The following is a 22,091-nucleotide window of genomic DNA, read 5'->3' on the forward strand; positions in this document are numbered from 1 at the left end:
GTGGATGGAGAAGATGGAAAGACAGTGAGAGTGGACTCACAAGCCACAGTACAGAAATGCTGGAGTTGCACTTCCAATTTCCAAAGCAGTTTCTCAACCAGATTTCGGTCAGATGTTGCCAAACCTATCTGGTAACTGGAAACAAAAACCTTCCAACCATTTAAGATAATTCATAAAAGTAAATTACAGAAATTGAAACACATTTACTCGTCTATAATGGTGCATGATCTGCAGATGGGAAATCCAGCCATTACAGCTATATGCAGAAGTTAAATCATCTGCTCAATCCTTTTAATTAAAAATGTAAGAACACATTCGCTTGTAGTCCTTCAACATTGCAGCTCTACTTAAATAAAAGAGTCAGTCAACATTTCCATCCTCCGCATCTTTATTTGCAACTAATCAAATCTCTCAATAACAAAGCAGTATTTTATTGGATAATGTGATATTCTCAGAGCAGATAAATTCATTCAAGCCTTGTACAAAGGAGACACACACCGTGTTAAAAGCATATCTAATTTTGCTCTCTTTCCCGAATTCTCTGATCTGTTAGTTTGCAGATAAGGCAGGAGGAGCCTCTGGATCAAGATGAGGGAATTTCACTTGATCGCTGTTCAAAGACCTACGATGGTCCAGTGCTTGCCTAGCGGCTAGACCAGGTTGGCAAGAGGCTTTGTTTATCCCTAATGCGGTTGAATCAAGTTGCTGACATTCATACAGATGGAGGAGAGAACAGATATTTTGTATATTGTTCCCTAAAGCTAAACGTTCATGGCTAATAAAGTCACCAAGACGTATTGATTCAACGGACACCTAATCTGGATTCTAAATCAAACACAGTTCAGCCAAAAAAAAGCACTGATACTACTCTCTTCCCCTCTCCTCTGCCTCCTCTGTTCCCTGCTTCACTCATCCCTCCTGCCCCAATTCTCTTACCCTTCCCATCCCTCCAACCCAAGTGCAAAGTTTAACCATTAAAATATGCAAATGAAGTGAGAACCTTTTTCTATCTCTGCCCAACTGGTGCCAGAGCTTTAGTAAATTCTAACTTGGACTTCAATCCTTTATCCACTGTGCATTGCCTAAACTCATGTGCTGAGTCCGTAAATTTGGTGGTTTGTACCAACTTGGCAGAGTTGCACGTTATGAATCACCTGCTCTCTTGAAGTTTGACAAGGATCTGTCACGAGAGAGTGCACAGCCTGCCTAATAAGTCAAACTTGTATTAGGCTGAGCCACTGTATATTGAGCTGTCAGCTGGTGGTGAATAGATATCTTTGTCCCATCACACAAGACTGAACAATGAGTAGAAGTGATAAGGAGTGCATCAAGTAAACCGTGATGGATGTTTGGTGGGTAAGAAGTTATACTAACAACAATAGGATGCTCTGATTTGCACCAGGAGTTTTGCCAAGGACAGTAGCTTGGCACCACAGTAGCTAAGCACTTGCGTTTTATGTCAACTGGTGAGAAGAGTTTCATCATTTCTTAATCATGTCCTTCACTCTGAAGTCCCTCCATCTGAAAACCCAGCATCTGTCTCGCTCCCTGCATGAGAAGGAGACCCCTGAAGGCAGCACTGATATCGGCAGCTGCAAAGTTCATGCTCTGCTCACTCTCCTTTCCAGCTGCCAGGAGATGAATGCAAGCAAAGAAATTAATTAAAATCACATCGAAAACAAAAATAAATGCTTGGAAAACATAGCAAGCAAACACCCGGCTGAAAATCTAACTAAATGTTGAACTGATCTCTAATTAATACTACTAAATCAAGCTTCCTTGCAGCGTAGGAAAATATATCAACCACTCTCCTCAATGTCACAATTTGCACCTCCACTATGCCAATGTCTGGCGACTGAAGAGGTCGAGGGTGATCGCACTGAGGAATGCTGGGATACTGTTCTGGTGGTGCAGATGAAGGTTGATCAGCTCAGCGAGGGAACTGGAGAAGTCCGTCTGCAGGAGCTGCATCTTCGCTCCCAGACTGTTGGCAGCCTGCAGAGAAGGCAAAAAGATAAATTAGACACTGACATGGTAAAAATGTAATTGAGTATAAAATATTCTCCTACCCTAATTCTCTCATTATTTCCTTCCTGTATTTAACATGCCCCTCAGACCACGGTCCTATCATATGCTTAATATAAGTGGACGCCGACATCCTAACTCTTATTAAATAGCGAGAGCCATTTTAAAGAGATTTACAACTTTAACGGGGACCAGTCCAGACCTGGGAGACACTATTAATTCTCTCAATATCACACCCAGAAACTGATGGCACTTATAGATCTTTGTCATGCATTCTGTTTAACATCATTTTAAGTAGGCAATTATTTTAATTAAAAAAGGAATGGTGGTTTTGTTGACATTTGTTTGACTTTACTTCCATGAAACGCCAACCTGTCTTTGCACCAGTAATCACCGCAAATCTGAGATCTGTTCAAAGGCAGATCGGTGGGATGGTGCCTGGAGCTTCAAAGTAGACTGGCCTTCATTTGTTGCTGCAAATGTGGAAAGCCAGCTCACAGCTCTCACCATCTCTATCATTTTCTTTATGATGTTATTTCTCCTCTTCTGTCATAATGAATCATCAGATTTATTTAAGTTGCATATCAATGAATATTTGAAAGATTGAGGAATTGAGGGAAATGGGGAACTGGCATCGATAAGGAATTGAGGCCAGCAGGGATCAGCCATGATGATATTGAATAACGGTATCGTAGCCTAATCCTTATCTTATTTTATTGTGTTCTTGTATTATAAAGTTTGAAGTAGTAATCAGAGGTGAGGAGAGATCATCAGCAATGATATCATCATCTAAATAAACCTGCGGAGGCTTTGTAACCTTGGTGATTTACGGACTGCTCCCTACTAAAAAGGGTTGTCATGGATTAGAAGATAAGAACACGAATGTTCCATTAGATTGGACAATATAACATGTAACCCCTTTATTCCACAAGGGAGAAAGATAAAGAGCAGGAAATTAAAAGCCAGTTAGCTTTAATATTTACCACTGGGAAAATGTTAGCTACAATTAAAATAAATAGTGTGAAAAATTCAAAGTAATCAGGCAAAGTCAACATGGTGTTATGAAAGAGAAATCATGATTGATCAACTTTTGAAATTTTTGAAGAAATAGCACATAAGAGGATCGTTATTTTTGTTGGAGGTCAATTATTCAGCTCAGGTCACGGTGTAGGGGTTTCTCGGGGCAGCGTCCTAGATTTAGCCATCTCCAGTAGCTTCATCAAAGACCTTTCCATAATTATACATATGGGAATGTTCACTGATGATTGCACAATGTATTCAATTCGATTTGCATCTCCTCAGATAATGAAGCAGACCCTGCCCACATGCAACAAGACTGGATAATAAGCAGACAAGGCTAACATGTGGCAAATAACATTCGCACCACAAAGTCCATCTCGAGCAAGGCAGAATTTGATCACAAGCCCTCGGCAGGTCTTCAACCTGAACCGTTAATTTGGTTTGTCTTCCCACAGATGCAACCTAATCTACTGAGTGTTTCTATTTTTATTTGAAATGTACAGCATTGGCTTTTTTTTGGCCTTTTGATCCTGTGGCTCACCACTAACTGGAAATTTAACTGAACCTGCCACATTAATATTTTTGCACCAAGTGATTCACCTGGTTAGAAATCCATTCACTGCAGTCAGGAGCAGGGGTGAGATGGATGCTCTGATCATTCCTTAAATGATCACAGTTAGAGAAACACACACAATCTAAACTACCCACTTTAAAGCAGGGTATATTCACTCCTTCCACCAATGACATATTGTGGTTGTTGCAGTGAAGGGGATGCTGCAGTGCATCCCGTCATGGAAATATATTGCCACTTCTTCTTCATCGCTGGGTCTAAATCATTGAACTTATCCTTCACCAGACTCACTCAAGAAGTTGGCTCCCCACCACCATCTCAAGAGAAATCAGGGATGGGCAGTAAAAACAGCTCTCATCAGAAATATTCACATCCTGGAAATGATTTTTTTTTTTAAACGTGCAACCTTGTTGTTGGAAACCTGTCTTCATAAATAATCAGAGGTGACAAATGATTAAAAAGGTTTCATTGATTAGAAAAAATGTTGAAGTCATTTGGCAGCATCTAGAATGGTTGCTGCATTCAAAGATGGGAATGCAATGTCATGTGATTGGAAGGAGGCCATCAATAGAGAGGCAGGTGCATACACAGCAGTCAATAAGCAGAGTGCGTGTATTTACTGGTCTGGGCAGTACCTGCCGATTGTATGCCAATCCCACCAGCTAACATGATCACTCTTCTTATTTTGGCCTTTTTGTTTTTACTGTTGCGTCAAATAAGTGGAATATTGGCAAATCTGAATCTAGATGCGAAGAAGAGTGAGGTTGGGCGGGGATGTGGCATTGTGGAAAGAACCTATATTGTGTTTTTTTAATGAATTCTTTTTTAAATGAAATCAAATGTAGATCAATTTAATGCAACAATTTTAGATAAACAACTTTCCTTGTTTGCGTCAGAATTCACAGGTTCTGATGTAAGGTCAACCTGCCTAACAGTTTTTCTCTCTCTACAATCTGCTAGTTTTTTTCATCATCTATTTTGTTCTGTCTTCCACAGTTCCAGAATACACCATCGTTTCGCTCTGTGTAACTGGCCAGCTCCAAAAGTATCCTGGCACCTGGACAACCTTGGTTTCCACCCTATCAAACACTTCCCTCTTTTCTCTCCAACTGCACCTCACCCACCCAACAAGTTCTCTGCAACCTTACAATACATTTGTTTGCTCACTTGTTCAGTTCTGATGAAGCTCATTGAACTGGAATAGAGTGATACAGCATGGAAACAGGCCCTTCTGCCCAACTGGACCATGCCAACCAAGGTCCTCCATCTCCATCTGCCTCTGAAACTTTCCTATCCATGTAACTGCAAATGTTAACTGTTTTTTTCTAGATTTCCCACAGCTAGTTTTATAATTGTTTCAACTACGATTGAAAATAGCAATTTTGGTGTTGCGCAAAGACCTCACTCTGAACAGTGCCACGAATCTCAAACACCCATTTGAGCACACAGATCAATTTCTGTCCTTCTGATTCAGAGATCAGTGTGCAGAATCATAGGGTTATGAAACACAGAAGCAGGTTCTTTGGCACAACTCATCCAGGCCCTCCAAGATGGTTATCTAAGCCAGCCCATTTAGCCCGTTTGTACTTTTTCTATCCATGTATCTGGCCAAATGTCTTTTAAATGTTGTAATTGAACCTGCCTCAACCACTTCTTCTGGCAGCTTATCCATCACCCTCTGTGTGAAAAACTTACCCCTTAGATCCCCTTTAATTCTTCTCCCTCTCAATTGCAGATTTAGTTTTATATTCCATTGCTGCAAAACAACTGTGATAATTCATCTTATCTACGCCCCTCACAATTTTAGAAGGTGTAGCCAATGTGTTGAGTCTGAAGAAGGGTCTCGACCCGAAATGTCACCCATTCCTTCTCTCCAGAGATGCTGCCTGTCCCGCTGAGTTACTCCAGCATTTTGTGTCTACCTTCATGTTGAGTTGCCTGGTATAAATTTTTCCTTTGCATTTGATGCAATTTTATTAATAATCAATTAAGTACTGACAGCACATTGTGAGGGACTGAACTAAATAAAAGACTTTGATTTTATGAACAAAGTTGTTGTACATTTTACAAACCTACAGTTAGTCCACCTGACAAAGAACTGCCCGTTCAAAGCCCTTTTTTTGTGCCTCTGCTTTATAAATGTTGAAGCATACAAGCACTGACTGTGACTTCTGGTGAATAGAAGTTATCTTCAATCCACAGTTTTCAGTATTACATTACTGCAAAGAATTCATAATTCTACTCAAACAGTATGTAGTTGAACAAAGAAAATAAAAGATAAAGGGATAGGGCTTACTTTGGATCATTTTTTTATCCTTGGAATATTTTGCAAAGGGAATAGTTATCAGCTCCCCACTCTATTCACCTGCCTATCACAGCTTGCTTTAAGGACATGAAAGCCATACTCCCGAGACTGCCCTGATCTCTCCTTCTCTTTCTCCCCTGTATCAACCTGGAAACAGCAGCACGTGTGAACAATGCTGTGGGATATTAAGCTCTCCGATCTAGAAATCTTTTTGTAGCCTTGTGTGATGACAGAAGGCCCAAAGTTTACTTGCGGAAGAGAACTCTAACAGTTAAAACAAATTTAGACTTGCATGTGAGCCCAAAATCCAGTCCATAACATATTGAATAAGGAAATTAAAATATTTTTTGTTTTATCTAAAGAGTGGTCAGGATGCAGAAATCAGCACCACAAGTATAGTGGAGGTGAAAAACCCAGAGTCATTCAAAGTAAATAGAAAGGGGCCAAGATATCATACAGTTATTCTGCCTCTGATATCAGCAGGCACTCACTGAACTACTTACCTTACCACCAGTCACATGACTGACATCCTCACCATCTCTGCCCAGTCATTACCTCCATTCCCCGTATCAGTCCATTCATTACGTCACTAACTTATTCATTGTTACCAACCCCAGCCTATTCATTAACATTATTCCATCATTACCTCCATTTCCACTTGTGACTAATTATGACCTGTTACCAACCTCTGCCTATTCATTACCTCCATTCCACCATCCCAGCACTGCATCTGCACTCACATCTGCTCAGCACTGCCTCCACTCCCCACTTCAGCCCCAGGATTGCTTCCTCTCCCAAATTCAGCCCTATCATGGTCTCACCTCTCCATGTAAACTCCATTATTTCCTCTATTCCTTGCACTAACCCCTAATGTGCCTTTGGTTCACACCAGCTCAGAAATATGCTGCTTTCAGTTTTATAATCACTGAAAACATTTCCACACCTTGGCACTGCTCACCTAATCTATCTGCATTTCAGCACATCTTGGTAAATAATGACAAAAAAGGCTTTCTGTCGTATACATGGTTGGACCTGTGATATTGAAAAAATTCTGACATCTGTCACAATGTGAGCCCCCTTCTATTCTTTACCTTTAACTTAACTCTGAAATCTAAGTAAATATAAGAATATGCAGTTATTAATTGTACAAACTTTAGTGCCATTAAAGCCAACAAGCATATTGAAATTTGCCGTTTTACAGGCAACCTCTTAATTGATTAATGCAGCACTGTTTTTGCAGCAGTTTTTATTCCCCTATTGTTTGTTAACTGATTACAGTAATTACAACTCTATTATAGTGCTTTTAATTATTCATCGCCCTCATAATACAACTTTTTCTGATTAATTAGATGCCAATAGTGGCCATTTAAAAAACTATTTCCATAATGTGCACCAGAAAATGACTGCCTCTTGATGAAGCAGGAAGCCAGAGCAGTGGCTGTGAACAGCTTCCTTCCTTGACTTCAATATTTGGATAATGGAGTGACCATGAACTGGTTTGCCTCAAGATGTTATATTTTTCCGCCGACATTGAATCCTTCACTATGGAGGATTCATTGCAGAGCAGGTTGCCGCTGTGTGATTCAACGGTGTTAACTGCACTCCTGGGACTGGACAGAGCCCAAAGAAATGAATGTAATATTCATGATGCCTTGCTCACTTTATACAGCATAGCAGTGCCCAAAATGTCTATACACGGGAACCAGTCTAGTAAAGTAAAGGCTTGCATTTAAATATGCATTTCAAATGCTCCCTTCACTAGCTCAGAGTAGGGGAAACTGATAACAGAGGGCACATCAAATGTTCTAGTTGTGCCATGTGAGGAACATGGATGCTGATTTGCAGACAGCAAGATTCCATAAATAGTCATGAGGAAAGCAATAAAATAATCTGCCTTAGGTGTTGGCTGGGAGTAAATGTTGTCCAGAATAATGGTGAAGCTTTTAAAATAATCTGCCTTTGAGTTTGAAGAAAGGTCTCGACCCGAAACGTCACCCATTCCTTTTCTCAAGAGATGCTGTCATATCCGCTGAGTTCCCGCATGTGAAAGAGCTCCAGCTTTTTGTGTCTATCTTTGGTTTAAACCAGCGTCTGCAGTTCCTTCCTGCACAATCTACCTTTGGTGTTGGTTGAGGGTAAATGTTGTCCACAATAAGGATGAAGCTTTTCTGAAATGGTGCTATGGGATCTTTATCAACGGTTGGGATCTCTCATGTATCATCCCAAGGCTCAGTCCCACACCAAAACTATCTGGCCTCTGTAAGGTGGGGCTTCAATCATCCACATTTCTTACACAGAGATGAGAGTGCTTCCACTGAGACGTGACTGACAACTTATAAATTAGACCTGACCAACATTTACTACTCTATTAGATATCGATAGCAGACAATCAAAGCAATAACCAGATAAAACATAAAATGCCTGAATTGCCAAACAGATCTGGAAAAACTGTGCATGGAAGAGGTTAATGTTTCAGGTCAATGGTGTTTATCGGAACTTGCCGATTTGCAACATAAACTTTAGTTCTCTCCCCACAAGTGCGCCTAACTGCTGAACATCCATATTATTTAACTTTTGTAACAGAAAAGACCATCTAAGCTCATTTAACATGTGTTCCAGTGTGAAATGAAGCCTGTAATTACATAATGCGTTTGGCTGAGGTTCTGCGAAAGTGATGCTCAACCAAAGGAGTGTGCCGAAGTCTGGTCATATACAGGGGATTCCACATGCATTTCATGGATTGTCAAAATGTTCCAAGGACAATCAATGAAGTACTTTTGAAACAAAAACAAAATCTGCTTGAGGAACTCAGTGGACCAGGCAGCATCTGTGGACGGAATGGACAGACGTCAAGGGGTAGAAGTTAGTGGAGTGGCTATTACTAAGGAGAAGGTGCTTGGGGGGCTGAAAGGTCTGAAAGTAGATAGGTCAACTGGACCGGATGGACTGCACCCCAGGGTTCTGAAAGGGGTGGCTTTAGAGATTGTGGAGGCATTAGTAGTGATCTTTCAAGGAGTGGATAAAGACGATTGAAAAGTTGCAAATATTACTCTGCTGTTCAAGAAGTGAGCGAAGCAGGTGGAAACTATAAGCGGTTAGCCTGACTTCAGTGATTGGTAAGATTTTAGAGTCCATTATCCCTGTAAAGCGTCTTTGAGTGTTTGAAAAGCGCTATATAAATGTAATGCATTATTATTATTATTATTATTATTATAAAGGATGAGGTTTCTGAGTACTTGGAAGCATATGATAAAATAGGCCAAAGTCAGCATGGTTTTGTGAAAGGGAGATCTTGCCTGATGAACCTGTTGGAATTCTTTGAGGAAGTAAAAAGCAGGATAGACAAAGAGGAGTCTGTAGATATTGTTCCACCTGGATTTTCAGAAAACCTTTGATAAGGTGCCACATGTGAGGTTGCAAAGGAAGATGAGAACCCATGGCATCAGAGGGAAGATACCAGCATGGATGGTAGGATGGCTGGATGGCAGGATGGCAGAAGTCAGAGTGGCAATAAAGGGGCTTATTCTGGTTGGCTGCCAATGACGAGCGGAGGGGTCGGTGCTGGGGCCACTGCTCTTCATGTTGTATATTAATGATTTGGATGAGGGGATTGAAGGCTTTGTGGCTAAGTTTGCAGATGATACGAAGTGGAGAAGCAGGTGTTGTAGAGAAAGCAGGGACTGTGCAGAAGGACTTGGACAGGTTGGGAGAGTGGGCAAAGAAGTGGCAGATGGTTAAGGAATTTTGGTAGTAGGAATAAAGACATAGACTATTTTCTAAATGGGGAAAGGATTCAAAAATCGGAGGTACAAGGAGATTTGGGAGTGCTGGTACAGGATTCCCAAAAAGTTAATTTGCAAGTTGAATTGGTAGTAAGGAAGGCAAATGCAATGCTAGGATTTATTTTGAGAGGATTAGAATATAAAAACAGAGATGTTCATAAGTTTTAGGAGCAGAATTAGGCCATTTGGCCCATCAGGTCTAGTCCACTATTCAATCATGGCTGATTTATCTTTCCCTCTGAACCCCATTCTGCAGCCTTTTCCCCATAAACCCTGACACCTTTACTACTGCTGTAATGCTGAAGCTTTATAAGGCACTGGGTCTAACCACAGCTCGGGTATTGTGAGCAGTTTTGTGCCCCATATCTGAGGAAGGGTGTTGGTGTTGAAGAGGGTTCAGAAGAGGTTTATGAGAAATCCCCGGAATGATTGGGTTAACATATGATAAGCGTTTGATGGCACTGGGCCTGTACTCGCTGGAGTGTAGAAGAATGAGGGGGAAACTTCATTAGTGGGAGAGTCTTGAACCAGAAGCCTTAGAATAAATGGAGATGGGGAGGAATTTCTTTAGTCACAGTGTGGTGAATCTGTGGAATTTATTGCCGCAGATAACTGTAGCGGCCAAGTCAATTGATATGTTTAAGGCGAAGATTGACAGATTCTTGATTAATGCGGGTGTCAGGGGGTATGGGGAGAAGGCAGGAGAATGAGGTTGAGAGGGAATTCAAGATTCAAGAGATTCAAGATTCAAGATAGCTTTATTTGTCATCCAATATTGGACGAAATTCAGTCACCCACAGTCCAACAATAAAAGCATTAAATAAGCATTAAAATTACACAACCCCAAAAAACCCCCAAAACACAGTCCAACAATAAAAGCATTCTTAGCCATGATATCTCAGCCAGGAAGAAGGGTCTTGACCCGGAACGTCAGGGTCTCGACCTGAAACGTCACCCATTCCTTGTCTCCAGAGATGTTGTCTGTCCCGCTGAGTTACTCCAGCATTTTGTGTTTATTCTCAGCCATGAGTAGACTTGATTGAATAATGACCTCATTTTGCTCCTATTACTTATTAACACATCCCAAAGTGCAGGTGTGTAAGTTAATTGCCCTCTGTAAATTGCCCTTAATGTGTAGGGAGTGGATGAGAAAGTGGGATACCATAGAACTAATGCGAACAGTGGGTAATTGATGGTTGGGATGGAATCGGTGGGGCAAAGGGCCTCTTCCCACGCTGTATCGCTAAACTAAACAAATCTCCACACTACTCAGTCGGAGCATGTACTCCCCTTCATGTTTCCTCTCCCTATATTCTGATGAATTCTGATCTCTTTCCAGCTGACTATCATTGACCTGAAGTGTTAAGTCTATTTTTATATTTTCACAGATGCTGTTTGAACCGCTCTTTCTGTTTTAATCTTACATTTCTGGTGTCTACTATATTTTCTATTCATGGCCATCAACTCAGTTCTCTTCAGCAGTGCAGCTTCACAGTGCAATATCATGCAAATTTATTAACAGTAGATATTCTATCTATAAATCTTTGATGGCTCTGAGCAATAAGACAGGGAGTTCACATTACTCTTACCAGGTTATAGAATGTTTATTAAATATCAATTACAAAGTTGGACAGTGCATTAATTTTTTCACTAGGCTCATTCGTGGAATTGCCGTGTGCATGTGTGCGTGTCTGTGATTTGTCTATCATCATTTGAAAGGGGACCTTTCACTACCTCAAAGCATCTGAATTACTTTGCAAGCAATTAACTGACTTTGACATGCTTTCACTGTTGCACTCTATGAAGCATGGCAGCCAATTTGCACAGAAAGATCTCCAAATTAAGTGGTGACCAGATAATCTGTTTTGGTGAAGGAAACTGAAGGACAATTACAGGCCAAGGCAAATGGGGGGGAAAAAAAGCAGATGCTGGAAATCTAAAAATAAGCAGAAAATGTTGGAATTACGCATCATGTAAAGGCAGATTTGTGAAAAGAGAAACAGTAAATGTTTCAGGTTCAATACCCTTCTTTAGAACTGAGGAAGGGTCTTAGACCTGAAACATTAATTGTTTCTCTTTCCACGGATGCTATTCCACAGACACTGAGTGGTTCCAGCTTTTGAGTCATGGTACCAGGTCAATCTCCCCACTAATTAAAACACTGCCCCGAGTTCTGTTACATTCCCCTATGAGAGTGCACAGTTCTCTCAGTACTGTCCTGGCATGACCGGGTGCACAACGCATTCTCTCATGACTGGGTGCACAACTCTCTGAAGTCAGTCCAAAAAAGTTGCAAGAAGTGTTTCAAATGCAAATCGACAAACCTGAACAGATGATTAATAATCCTGATAGCATCAGTGCGGTGTGCAGAGAAATAACCTGCACTGCTTTGCAATGAAATGCCAATGTTGCGTTGTAACAAGATTATAAATAACACAATTAAACCAGTTCAAAAACAGTTCACTGTGTGAAGCGACTGAAACCATTTTAAACACTGCTGTGGAATTACGTGAATGTAAGTGTGATTATTTTTGCAGCTTGTGACTTGTATCACTTAGGGAAACTTGAAGTTAAATTGTCTGCCTGATTCTGTGCAAGGGTTATGATGTCTGTTTTCATCACCAGCTGCAAAGGAAACAGGAGGAATCTTTAACAGGAACAGTGAGGTAAAACTGGATATCAACGTACAGCTGGAAGCCAATGCCCTGTTTTCATACGATGCTGCTGAAGAACAGCATGCAGTTGACAGGCTGAAGGTCAACAAAGATAGGTACTTGTGGGATCCCAGAAATAACGTTGTGAGTGTGCAAAGACAAGACAGCATGTGATTATCGCAAGGACTTAAAAGTACTCGCGTGGACTACCATCAAAATGGTCCCCAGTCCCCAATCCAATTGAAGGAAGCAAGATTTTGTGATGTACCAAAGCTTTTGCCCTCCTTAGATTTCTGTGGAAATGTCTAAATAGTAAACAAAAAGAAAATGCTGGAAACACAGCAGATCAGGCAGCATATGTGGAGAGAGAAACCAGACCCTTCCTCGGGCTTATTAAGATGAAACATTAACAGTGCTTCTCCCTCCACAGATGTTGCCTGATCTGTGCTTAAATCATTTTCTGTTTTCAATTTCAGATTTCTAGCATTGACAGTTAAAAAGGTTTCCCATGCACACAGATATTTGCATGGACACACACACACACACTCATACCACCACCACTTAAAAAGTGCTTGCTGTTTTTCCAGGAGCCTGTGAAAACATATGACTAACCATCAAACATTTCAAGCTCAGAGGAAATAACTTTTAGGTTGAGTCCTGGAGCAAAAGCAGGGTTGTGACAGTCAGAGGCTGTGGCATTCGCTGTGACAGCCAGCTCATCCTGCCCGACACTGTTGCAGCAAATGCAAAGGACATCCCTCAGCTGCAGGCACTTGGAAACTTTTGAAGATAAACATCTGTAAAGAAAGCTGTTTTTTCCCCCCACAATCTTCCTCACCATATGACGTTGCAATCCAGAAACTAATCAGTATTCAGACGTAGTCTGATAACTTGTGTTTACTCCTTTTTCAGCCGTGACAAAAGAATTTCCAATGTACAACACTGGTCAGAGAAGCTATTTAAATATCTGGGTGGGCGACAACCTTTGCCTTTCCATATCAACGACAACTGTGTTAATTCTTCTGGAAACTGAGCCAATCTTCCAGCAGGATTCAGCACAGCGTGAATGCAATGTAGCGAAATGAGTCAGATTTGGTGGTGGGAACAACTACAAAAGCTATGCAGATTCAGGATAATCCAACATCATACCAGAGAACACACAGAACGAACAGTTCAGGAACAGTCATTTGACCTCTGCTGTGTCAGGGCTCCATACAATCCTATTCCCACTCTTTTTAGCACTTCTTACCATATCAGCATAACATTTAGATCCTCACTTCCTCTCAAATCTTTTTCAGGACATCGCCCTCAACTGTACTGCCGGTTAGCAAGTTCCTCATTGCCACCACTCTCTGGGTAAAGACGTTTCTCCTGAATTGTTTATTTGATTTAATTATGATCATTCTATATATGTGGCCCCTCTTCTGGCTGTCCAAATTCAGTTAGGCAAGTTCTTATCCAATATGGAGCAATTAGATGCATTACTACCACTAAGTAAGGAATTCCCCATAACAATGATAGCATTGAGGCAAGGAGACGGGCTGAATGTTTTTCCGCCTATCAATGTTCTCACTACAGATTCTAGTATTTGATTCAATGGTGTGGGCCCATGCATCAACCTTAATACAAAGTATAAGCCTCCCCTACATGCGCAAGAATGGGGATAGACCAGGCAACTTTTGATCTATTCTCAACAGCCATCTTGAAGCATGCCACTTCAACACTTCTTCCCATTGCCACTGTCCTTTCTTGGCCTTCTCCACTGCCACGGTGAGGCAAATGCAAATTAGAAGAACAACATCATACAAAGACATACAGCATGGAAACTTGTCCATGCCAACAAAGAGCCCCTTCCAAGCTATGTCTGGCCCATATTCCTCTCAAGCTTTCCTACCCATGTTTTTGAAATGATGTTATTGCACCTGCCTCAGCCACTTCATCTTGCAACTGGTTCTATAAACCCACCACCCTCTGTGCGGGAAAAGTTGCCCCTCAGGTTCCTATTAAATCCTTTCACTGAAGTAAACCAATAGTTACAAGTTCCAGTCTGAAAAACAGCCTTCCACCAATACTACCCTTTGTCAAAGCTTATGAAAGATTTTGCTGGTCCATATAGACTACATCTACCACTCTGCCCTCTTCAACCCTCTTGGTTACTTCTTTAGAAAACTCAATCAATTTCGTGAGACTATCTTCCATGCACAAAGCCATGCTGACTAACCTGAATCGACCTTGATCTTTCCAAATGCATGTATATCTCACCTTCATGATCCTCTCCAGTAACTTTCCTATCACAATTGTGAAGTTTACTGATCTACAGTTCCCATATTTTTCTTAAGTCCATCTTAAACGGAGGACCAACCTTAGCCACCAGTCTTCCGGCACTTCACTCATGTCTTATAATGATTCACATATCTCAACTGGGACTCCTGCAATTTCTTCTCTAGCTTCCCACAATGTTCTTGGATGTGTCTGATTAGTCCCAAGAGATTTACCAACTTCATACAAACACATAGATACACCTCTCACTCAACACCTCCTTAATGTAGATAGGCACAAAATGCTGGAGTAACTCAGCAGGACAGGCAGCATCGTTGGAGAGAAGGAATTGGTGACATTTCGGGTCGAGACCCTTCTTCAGACTGAAAGTCAGGGGAGAGAGAAACTGGAGATATAGAAGGGTACAAAGAGAATATAAGGTGTGAAAATGACAGATGGGAAATGTAGAATGGTTCAATGTTGGCTGAGGAGAGTGTGACTATAAGGCATATAAACAGTTAGATTAAGCAGGACGACAGTGAAACTAGTCGGAGAACTAGGGTGGGGGAGGGATGAAGAGAGAGGGAAAGCAAGGGTTACTTAGAGAAATCAATATTCATACCACTGGGTTATAAGCTGCCCAAGCGAAATATGAGGTGCTGTTCCTCCTTTGCGTTTGGCCTCAATCTGACAGTGGAGAAGGTCCAGGACAGAAAGGTCAATCTGGGAAAGGGAGGGGGAGTTAAAGTGTTTAGCAACCAGAAGATTGTGTAGGTCTAGGTGGACAGAGCGAAGGTATTCAGCGAAACAATCGGCGTGTTGGCGCTCGGTCTCGTCAACATATAGGAGTCCACACCTGAAACAGTGGATACAGTAGATGAGGTTAGAGGAGGTGCAAATGAACATCTGCCTCACCTGAAAAGACTGAAATGGGTCCTTGGATGTTGAAGGAGGAGGTATAGGGAGAGGTGTTTCAAGTATCTTTTCCCCCAAAGCATGACCTTGAGCTCTTCTGCAGTGTTAATTACATGTTTCACAATATTTATTGGGGATTTGCCAGTTAAATGAGCAAATTTCTACAATATGTTGCATTGGGCAATAATCAAGCAATGTTCAATTCATGTTATTCCAAATGTTTTGCTACAATAATCACTTTATAGTTGGTTCCTAATACTACCATAGTTGCTCAGCAGTTTTTAGAGTGCTTTGTGTATGTTGAAAAAGAGATGTACTGGGCACCCTGAGTTACGATTGATCTGACGGATAGAAATCCAACTTTACACAATTTCTGCAATAGATTTTGAAAGCAATTTCTCAGCTAGTATTAGCAATAATAATAAAATGTTTCTTGAGAGTCATAGTGACTAGATTATATATTCCATTAGTTTAATTGTGGGTATTGTTAGGATGATTATTCAGTGAAATGAAAGATTGAAATTAAAGAATTATAACAAGTATATTAAGAATGGGTAGCTCCAGAAAGCAGTTGTTTCTGACGCACAGAAATTGCTTACAGACAGTTCTCAGGAATGGAACCCTTACATAACTCAGTGACAGTATTTTTGAAGGCATGGTTTACACTTGACACCACTTTGGATTCCTCGGCCCTGGTACCAAATGCAAGAGATGTGCAATTTTTTAGGAATCTAGCAGTGACTGATGTTAAAACAAAGGGATAGCCATACAAATTATAATGATTGAGGATTGGCACATCCTAACCAATGCCTTAGTTAATCTGATCTGAAAATTGATTAACTTTGATGGTCTCAGGGTATTTAATGATACAACTATTTAAAGAGGCAGTATGATCCAACCTTTGCTATAATGTTCAAATTAATGAGTTGGGAAGGAACATTATTTTCAATCAGAATTGGGTGTGAGGTGGCTCACGCAACCCAAGGAACATTTGAGCCTGACTCGGTTAAACCTCACTTCGGAGAGTCTCGGTTCCATGATTATTTCTTTGTATCCCTGTATGAAGTAAATTTTGGTTACTTGAGAAACAATTATGTTCCACAGAGAAATTAGATGTACACTCTACAAAGAAAAAAGTTTGTGGATCCCCCTTAGAAAGTTTGACAAGTATGCGCGTGATAATATTCATCAGAGTAAGAGGAATTTAATGCTCTACATTAAGCAATGTAATCATAAGCAATGTTGAAAATCATACATGAAGTGAATATTCCTCGTATGTTGCAAAACATACTTGGCTGATAAAGTATGATTATGATTATGATATGTTATTGTAGAAAGAGTTTGAGCAATTGTTTTAATAACATGCTATTGTGGAAGAGCTTTGGGTTATTAATGACCAAAGACATGCATATTTGTTGAAGGCTCCCACCATCACGTTTGAGATTAAATTCACCAAGGTTTTCTGGAGGTTGTTTGTACACCTTGAGAGCAACCTGGGAGAGATTGAATGGTGTAGCTGGTAACTGGAGAGAGGAATTAGAAAGCACAGAGTGGTTGGAGATAGAGAGAAAGGCCAGGGGGAGCAATTGAGTGAGGGTGTATGTGTGTGCATGTTTATATGCAAATGTATCCACGCATATGTGTTCAGAGTGCCTCTGGATGCACTCATTGTGTGCAGGTGTCTGCATATGTGTGGCCATATGCAGTGTGTTTATGGGTTGGAGCAGCAGAGCTGGTCTCCAATTGTCTTGGACCTTCTTACTTTGTCATGGAGGCACAGTAGTTGCTGTTTAAAACCACTTCACATTAAATTAATTTGTATTCAGGCATCTAGCACTCTTGATATTTGAATATGGTATTTTATTGCTCTAATCAATCTCTTCTAATTGTCAAGTGCGGTAATTAGCAATTTTATGAACAGTCTCAGATCAGTGCCTTTCAAAATGGCATCCGCAGAATCTCAGTTTACACCAACTTTATTTCAACCCAAATCAACCTGATACAAATCAAACGATACATGTGGCTATGGATCGCAAAATCTTGACAGCTTCAGAATTTGAATCAAGCAACCTTTGTGGACATTAATTAATGTTGCAAGTGAGTATGTTTACACAACTTTGGATTACATAAATTGTATGTGCAAAAGGGAGTTGCTGTCTGACTGGATCCCAATAGCCACCAGCGTGTTGAATGCAATGGTATACTGACTTCTAACAATGGTGTCCCTTTAAGTATGTGTCGCAGTAGCTTTGATTTCATTTGAATGGCTTGGGAACAAGGGCAACAACTGGAACATGTTGTTGAGTTCACGAACATAAATATACAATAATCTCTCAGCTAACTCCTGGCTGAATGGAAAGTGAAGAAATGAAGGAGGGTGTGAAGGAAAGACAGCAAACTCAGCTTGGCTTCTTCCACTCAGCATCTAAACCTGTCACTTCCACTGCCTTGAAGGGCAAGGGCAGCAGATTCTTGTAAATAACAGAGAGATGCAAGCTTCTCTCCAAGATGTACATCACCTCAACTTGAAAATATATCAGAAGAGAGCGGACCACCTCCTTCTCATGAGGAATTGGGGGATGGGCATGCAAAGTGCCTTTGTGACCATTGCTTCTAGTCCTTGAGCGAATAAATACACAAACGACAACATCCTTTTCATGGGAGATCAACTGCTGTTTGGCGTCAGTCTGGGATTGGATGATTTTGCTTTGCCATATATATATATATATATATATATATAAAAAAATAACTGCAGATGCTGGTACAAATCGAAGGTATTTATTCACAAAATGCTGGAGTAACTCAGCAGGTCAGGCAGCATCTCAGGAGAGAAGGAATGGGTGACGTTTCGGGTCGAGACCCTTCTTCAGACTGATGTCAGGGGAGCGGGACAAAGGAAGGATATAGGTGGAGACAGGAAGATAGGGGGAGATCTGGGAAGGAGGAGGGGAAGAGAGGGACAGAGGAACTATCTAAAGTTGGAGAAGTCGATGTTCATACCACTGGGCTGCAAGCTGCCCAGGCGAAATATGAGGTGCTGTTCCTCCAATGTCCGGTGGGCCTCACTATGGCACTGGAGGAGGCCCATGACAGAAAGGTCAGACTGGGAATGGGAGGGGGAGTTGAAGTGCTCGGCCACCGGGAGATCAGTTTGGTCAATGCAGATCGAGCACAGGTGTTGAGCGAAGCGAACGCCGAGCCTGCACTTGGTTTTGCCGATGTAAAGAAGTTGACATCTAGAGCAGCGGATGCAATAGATGAGGTTGGAGGAGGTGCAGGTGAACCTTTGTCTCACCTGGAAAGACTGTTTGGGTCCTTGGATGGAGTTGAGGGGGGATGTAAAGGGACAGGTGTTGCATCTCATGCGGTTGCAGGGGAAAGTGCCCGGGGATGGGGTGGTTTGGGTAGGAAGGGACGAGTGGACCAGGGAGTTACGGAGGGAACGGTCTCTGTGGAACGCAGAGAGGGGAGGGGATGGGAAGATATGGCCATATCTCCAGCATTTTGTGAGTATATATATATATATATATGATTTGACCACACAAAAGAAATTAGGAACTTCTTGTAATAGTAGCAGTTGCACAATAGATCCACATTGTGGCTGGGTAAACAAATCCCATCGTCATACTCATTGCATAAACAAAAGCTTTATTCTTCAGTAAAACCATTCCTAACAATCACATTTCTATTTTTACAGTATTTGCCTTAAAAAAATCATCAATGCTGATACATACTGTAACCAGCATAAGTACCACTTGTAAATTCTCATTCTCATTGACGCCTGTTTAATGTGTTCCTGACTGGCTTCCCTCATCCTACTTAGCACAAACTTGAGGTTATCAAACCCTGCCAATGTACCAAGTCCAAGTTACTTTTCGCCTATGCTTTTGACGAGTTACACTGGCTCCTCACCGAGCATTGTTTTCAGGTCTCCCTGTGATCTCACTCTTCCCTATCTCTCGTCATTTTGCCCAAGGGTCCTAAATTTACAGTCAGAGGTGAGCAGCCAAAATTCATTGCAACAATAAGAAGATAAGAAGTGCCCCGTGGAGTCATCCTGAAACCAATTGACTGAAAACCACTAGCTCCCAAACCATTATTTGGAGCAGTGAGTGGCTGGTAACTCATTGAAATGTTGACTCTGTTTTTCTCTCCATGGATGCTTTGTAACATTTTTTTGTACTTCAGATCTCCAGAACAAGCAGTTTTTTGCTCTTCCATTTTAAAATCCCAGCTGAACATAGGATCCCCCCAGGGCTGCGTCCTTAGCCCCCTACTGTACTCCCTGTACACACATGACTGTAGGGCCAGGTTCAGCTCAAACTCCATCATCAAGTTTGCTGATGACACTGTGGTGGTGGGCCGGATCTCCAACAACGATGAGAAGGCCTACCGGGAGGAGGTGGCTGATCTGGCACTCTGGTGTCAGGACAATAGCCTCCTCTTGAATGTCACTAAAACAAAGGAGCTGATTGTGGACTTCAGAAGGGCTAAACATCCAAGGACGTACACGCCACTGGAGATAAATGGGTCTATTGTGGATAGGGTGAGCAGTTTCAAATACTTGGGAGTCCGCATCGCAGAGGATCTGACGTGGGCAACGCACATTGCCGCACTGGTGGGTAAGGCTAAGCAGCGCCTTTACCACCTTAGACAACTGAGGAAATTCAGAGTGTCGCTGAAGATCCTTCATTGCTTCTACTCTGGGGCTGTAGAGAGCATCCTGTCCGGCAACATTACAGTCTGGTTTGGGAACAGCTCTGCCCAGGACAGGATGGCCCTGCAGAGAGTAGTGCGTTCGGCAGAACGCACCATGGGAACTACACTCGTCCCCCTGCAGGACCTATACATCAGGAGGTGCAGATCCAGAGCAAGCAAGATCATGAGGGACCCCTGCCACCCCAGTAACGGACTGTTCCAGATGCTACGGTCAGGCAAACGCCTCCGCTGTCACGCTGTGAAAACGGAGAGGATGAGACGGAGCTTCTTCCCACAGGCCATCAGGACTGTCAACTTTGATAACCCCAGAGACTAAATTTTTGTCGACACTTTTTGTGCTATGTTTAGTAACTTATTAACTTTATTTATATGCTGTAACTGTAATTCTTTTTGTGCACAACCCGCAGGCATTGCCACTTTCATTTCACTGCACATCGAGTATGTGTATGTGACAAATAAATTTGACTTGACTTGACTTGATGGTGGGTGGAGAATAGGGTGATGATCAGAACAAGCCCCACACCTGGAAAAATGACAATAACTTGCACAGTTAAGTCACACTCTGGCTTAGTTTTCTGCCAAAACTTTCAAAGTGCAGTGAATATTCCTGGTATTCACAAACTGTTCTAAAAAATATTGCCATTTAACAAGAACTAAAATACTTTAAAGTCTAAAACAGTTTAAAACAACCTTGAGACATAGTAATGCAGCTGAATCTCTCAGAATGTTTCCTCCATTGAGGTCCACTGGGGATCTTTCGGTGGAGTATGATGGGGAAAGCCCCAAAAAGCACTCAAACACTCGAATTCTGCATTGTTAAGGGTGCTCCATGTGGTTATTTGTACACAAGTCGTTTCAAATACCCCTATAGCCTTTGTTTTTTTCAGCCCTAAAACCCATAATTTTACTAATTCTCGCTTCATTCCTTGCTCCTTTATTGTCCTATATCATCAGCCCCATGTTAAAGGATTTACTCCCTGCCTCTGCTCCTTAAACTTCTCTCTATAGCAAATTTATTGCTCTGGCATAACATTCTCTTCTGTGGCTCGTATCTAATTTTGTTTGACAATGCAACATGGGATGTTATTGACTTCTTAAAGGTGCTGTATACAAATTGTTGTTGAATGTTGGTCATTGGTATCCACTGATTTCAGAAAAGAAAACTAATTATTTAATGGATTCTTGGTAAACTGTTTCATTGGTGTGCTGAAGAAAATCCTTTCGTTCAGAGTTTCCAGTGAACGTAGAAACACATTTGGCTGTTTTGATCTTAGAGTTTGCTCTGGCGTAACAAAAACGTTCATATTCATGAGGAAGAAAGGAATGAAAAGATAAGACTGAGAGGGTGATGTGTAGTGTGGTAAGAAGCTCATGAGGAGGGTGTACTGAAGCAGAGGGTAAAATGGTTTGTTATAGTGAGACGTAAGGCTGCTGGAAGCTGGAGCAAAAAATAAACAGCTGGAGGAACAGACTGATGGATGGGGGGCGGGGCTTATGAGGGTTAAGGGGAGCCATGTTTCCTGAAAAGTCATTTAGCACTCCTGAAACAGAAAGCCTCATCTTGAGAAAAGATGAGATGCAGACGGAGAAGCTGAGAAAAAGTGATGGAGTCAGGGTGGGAGGAGCAATAGTGGAATGCTTTGCTGAAATCGATATATACAACATCTACAGCTCAGCCCTCATCAACCTTTTTGGTCACATCTTCGAAAAACTTAAATCAGATTTGTGAGACATGACCTTCCACGTTCAAAACAATGTTGACTATCCTTAATCAGCCCTTGTCCATCTAAATGCATATATATCTCATCCCTGAGAATACTCTCGAGTAACTTTCTAACCAC

At 41.5% G+C, this 22,091-nt stretch overlaps 1 protein-coding gene across 1 annotated transcript in view; it reads right to left on the reverse strand.

Annotated features, from left to right (window-relative positions):
• Window positions 1-384: 384 nt before the first annotated feature.
• The window catches only part of LOC144590059 (mitotic spindle assembly checkpoint protein MAD1-like), a 302,216-nt gene continuing 280,509 nt past the window's right edge, over window positions 385-22,091 (reverse strand). The window contains exon 2 of the mRNA XM_078394923.1: window positions 385-1,995. Within this exon, the coding sequence (XP_078251049.1) occupies window positions 1,837-1,995 (159 nt within the window). The 3' untranslated portion in view covers window positions 385-1,836. The remainder of the gene's footprint in view (window positions 1,996-22,091) is intronic.

This window comes from Rhinoraja longicauda, unplaced genomic scaffold, assembly GCF_053455715.1.
Source record: "Rhinoraja longicauda isolate Sanriku21f unplaced genomic scaffold, sRhiLon1.1 Scf000111, whole genome shotgun sequence".
NCBI lineage: Eukaryota > Metazoa > Chordata > Chondrichthyes > Rajiformes > Arhynchobatidae > Rhinoraja > Rhinoraja longicauda.